Here is a 4139-nt window from a genome sequence, read left to right as displayed (position 1 = left end):
CTATCTATATAACATATATATGTGAGTGTGTATATATGTGTATGTATGTAGTTATGCATATACATATATATATATGTGTAGTGTGTGTGTGTCTATATTTATGTATGTATGCATGCATATTAGCATGTGTAAATATATATACATGTACATGTGTATATATGTGTGCACACATGTAAATGTCTGTGCGTATCTTTGTATATGCATATATATGCACACACATGTGTGTGTGTATGCATGTATGTTAGCATGTGTAAATGAATATATATATATGTATATATATATATGGGTGTCTTCATGTGTCCGTATGCATCTGTGTATACATGTGTGTATATATATGTGTGTGTGTGTGTGTGTGTGTGTATCTTTAATACTAGATCAATGAAAGGAGCTAAAAATGCATATAAAAGGAAAGGGTTACTAAATATACCATGCAACAAAAAAATATATACAGCAACAACAACGACAACGACAATCTTGTCAGAATATAAGTTCAATAACTAATAATACTAATAATATTTGCAAAAATTGGAACAAAACACTAAATTACATTTAGAAAATTCAAAAACAAACCAATAATTAAAATTGAAATTTAAAAAAGCAGAATAAATAAAAAAAAATAACAGTATAACTAATTAAGTGAAAGAACGAAAGATCACCAAGTCTTGAACTTATGCTGTCAAGTTTCCGATCTTTGTTGTCTTTTTAAATAGCGGGGGATTTTCTGTGGTTTGATCAAGGTTCCATAATAAACTTTAATGAATATAGTTATTTTTCACAGCATCTTTCCAAGATGTAGCACTACACAATGTAGGTTATTGCCCGATTCTTTGAAAAGGTTTGTTGTTCTTTGTCTTTTCTTTATTTCTTTTTTTTTGTTCCTTTTGTTTTATTGGTTTTTTTTTTTGGTTTTTTTTTTTTTTGTCTATCGTTCTGAATTTACTTGTTGGAAGGATGGGAAAGAGAGAGAGAGAGAGAGAGAGAGAGAGAGAGAGAGAGAGAGAAATGGAAAAGAGTGGAGTGAAACATTTTCAAAAACAAAAAGGCAAACTTCTGCTACTTGCTACTATTAAAATTGCTTTCAGATTTTGACACAAGGCCAGCAATTTTTGAATAATGTTGTCAAAAAATTAGGGCCAGCAATTTCAGAGCCAGCAATTTTGGGGGGGAAGACAGTAAGTCAATTGCATCAACCCCAGAGCATAACTGGTACTTATTTTATTGACCCTGTAAAGGATGACATCAAAGCTGACTTCAGCAGAATCTGAACTCAGAACATAAAGACGGAGGAAATGCTGCTAAGCAATTTTTTGTCTTGTCTGTTAACGATTCAGCCAGATCACCACTTTAACTATTTCCTATTAACAATAATTATTTCTACACTCTAGGCACAAGGCCTTGAAAATTTTGGGGGAAGTGGGCTAGTTGATTACATCGACCCAAGTGCATAACTGGTACTTATTTCATCAACCCCGAAAGGATGAAAAGCAAAGTCAACCTCGACAGAATTTGAACTCAGAACATAACAGCAGTTACCCCACGTGCTAACGACTCTGTCAGCTCACCGCCTTTTTCCTATTAATAATAATGACTTCAACTTTTGGCACAAGGCCAGCAATACCATGGAAGAGGTTTAATCGATTACATCAATTCCAGTGTCCAGCTGGTACTTATTCGACTAGTCCCAAAAGGATGAAAAGCGAAGTCAACCTTGCCAGAATTTGAACTTAGAATGTAAAAAGACAGACAAAATACTAAGCACTTTGCTCAGCATGTTAATGATTCTACCAACTTGCTGCCTTAAGAATTTCACATTTCAGCACAAATTTTGAGAGAGGGTGTAAGTTAATTCTATCAATCCAAGTCCTCAGCTGGTACCTGTTTTATTGATCCCCCAAAAGAATGACAGGCAAAGTCGACCTCAGCAGAAGAGTCGACCTCAGCAGAATTTGAACTCAGAACATGAAGATGGACGAAATGCTACTATACACTTTGCCTGCTGTGCTAACAATTCTGCCAGCGCACCAACTTACTAATAATAATAATAATAAGAAGAAGAAGAAGAAGAATGATAATAATAATAATGATAATAATAATAATAAAATAATAATAATAATAATAATAATAATAATAATAATAATGATAATAATAATAATATCATGTAAATTGTTTTGTCTTGGTATAAAAGATGGGCTACAGCAAATATTCTGCTCAATACCACAGATTTGCTTGTCAGTTGTTTTACCTTAACCAGTTGAGCATGTCCCTTAATTTTACCCTTTATTATTATTGATAATATATATATATATATATATATATATATATATATATATTATCAAATCCAACCTTAATTTAAATGAATGGAAAGACCTTGTCGAGCTAAAAAATGACTTAAACCTCACTATTAAAGAAGCCGACAAAGAAGTGCGGTAGTATTGATGGATACAGAGTACTACAAAAATTTAATACTTTCCATGTTGGAAAATAATACTTACTATGAGAAACTAACATATAACAACCCACAGAAAACTCTGAAAAACTTATCCTCCTTATTCCAAATTCATGGAATGGGTCTTACAACACATGAAATTGACTATTTATCCAATTTCAAATACAGTCCTAGTCTATTCTACAGATTACCCAACATACATAAAAATCCACTCATTTGTGAAGCCTGCAAAGTCTCTACAAGCCTATGCATTAATGTTCCTCCCCCTACTAACCTCAAACTCAGACCCATCATAGCTGGGCCTTCTTGCGAAACCCACCATTTGAGTAACTTCCTCGACATATTACTCAAACCTCTTTTAAAATATGTGAAAAGCTATATCAGGGATGACCTAGACATGCTGAACCACCTCCTGAAAACAGTAAAGGACAGAACTCTACTGGTATCTTTCAATATGGTGAATCTATACACTAATATCCCACATGACTATGGCATAGAAGCAATCACATTTTGGCTAGAAAAATACCCAGAAGAGATCCCAGGACGAATTAACCAAAATTTTGTAATTGAAGTACTGAAATTCGTCCTGTTGAACAATCATTTCTTGTTCGATACTACTTACTATCGACAGAAATGCGGAATTGCAATGGGGACCAGAGCTGCTCCAGTGATTGCAAACCTCGTAATGGGTTACCACGAACTCAAGTGATACCAATCATCACTAGAAAAATATGGCGCCTCTTTTAATTGCTACTTAAAGGAGCACTGGAAGAGATATTTAGATGATTGCTTCATACTTTGGCAAGACAGCATGGATCAACTCCTTGATTTCAAAAGAATGCTCAACAACATACACAGCAATAAACAATTCACTATGGAACACAACAGTAAGCAACTCCCTTTCCTAGACATCTTAATTAGAATAGTTAACAACCACATAGAAACAGACATCTTTTATAAACCCACAGATTCTAAACAATACCTATTATTTAACTCCTGCCACCCCAAACACATAAAAATCAACATACCCTTTAACCTAGCAAAAAGAATCTGCACCATAGTTTCCGATACATACACTCGAGAACATAGACTCCTTGAACTTAGATCTACACTAACTAAAAGACATTACCCAATCTCATTAGTAAATGAAGGCATAAAAAGAGCTAAGGAAATAGATATACAAAGGTTAAGGAAAACTAGCCGAAATACTAAACAAGACTTAAAAATACTCCCGTACATCTCCACACATAACCCCAGAAACAACGAAGCCTTCAACATCATCACCTAAAACCTTCCCATCCTCACAGCAGACAGAACAATGAACAAAATTTTAAGCTCATATAAGATTATAAAAAGCAAAAAGCAACCGAAGTCACTGAAAAAAATATTAACCAGCGCTAGACTTAACCCATTAACAACTGAGCCAAAAGTGACAAAATGTGGATGTTCTAATGGACAAACAAGAATTTCGCTCCGTCAAAGAATCACCTTTCACAAAGAGCAAATCCGTCACCCACAATACAGAGTTAAAGGTGAGTGAACACATAGAAAGATGTGCCAGGAATCTTAATCCCAATTTCCAAATATTTCCCTTTTACCAATGTTCAAAGAACACCACAATGCAATAAAGGTTGAATAAAGAGGCATTTTTCATCAAAAATTTTTCCCCCAACTAAATATGAACACACAACTC

The 4139-nt window shown here is 34.1% G+C and overlaps 1 protein-coding gene across 1 annotated transcript; it reads left to right on the top strand.

The window, feature by feature from the left end:
- The first annotated feature begins 2435 nt into the window (after positions 1-2435).
- Positions 2436-3155, top strand: LOC115220725. The gene has a single exon (XM_029790872.1). It carries the CDS (start codon positions 2436-2438, stop codon positions 3153-3155), a length of 720 nt encoding a protein of 239 aa, XP_029646732.1.
- Positions 3156-4139: the final 984 nt, after the last annotated feature.

The sequence above is a fragment of the Octopus sinensis genome, linkage group LG17 (assembly GCF_006345805.1).
Source record: "Octopus sinensis linkage group LG17, ASM634580v1, whole genome shotgun sequence".
Classification (NCBI taxonomy): domain Eukaryota; kingdom Metazoa; phylum Mollusca; class Cephalopoda; order Octopoda; family Octopodidae; genus Octopus; species Octopus sinensis.
Note: the sequence above shows the minus strand (reverse complement) of the source record. Positions and strands in the feature narration are given on the sequence as shown.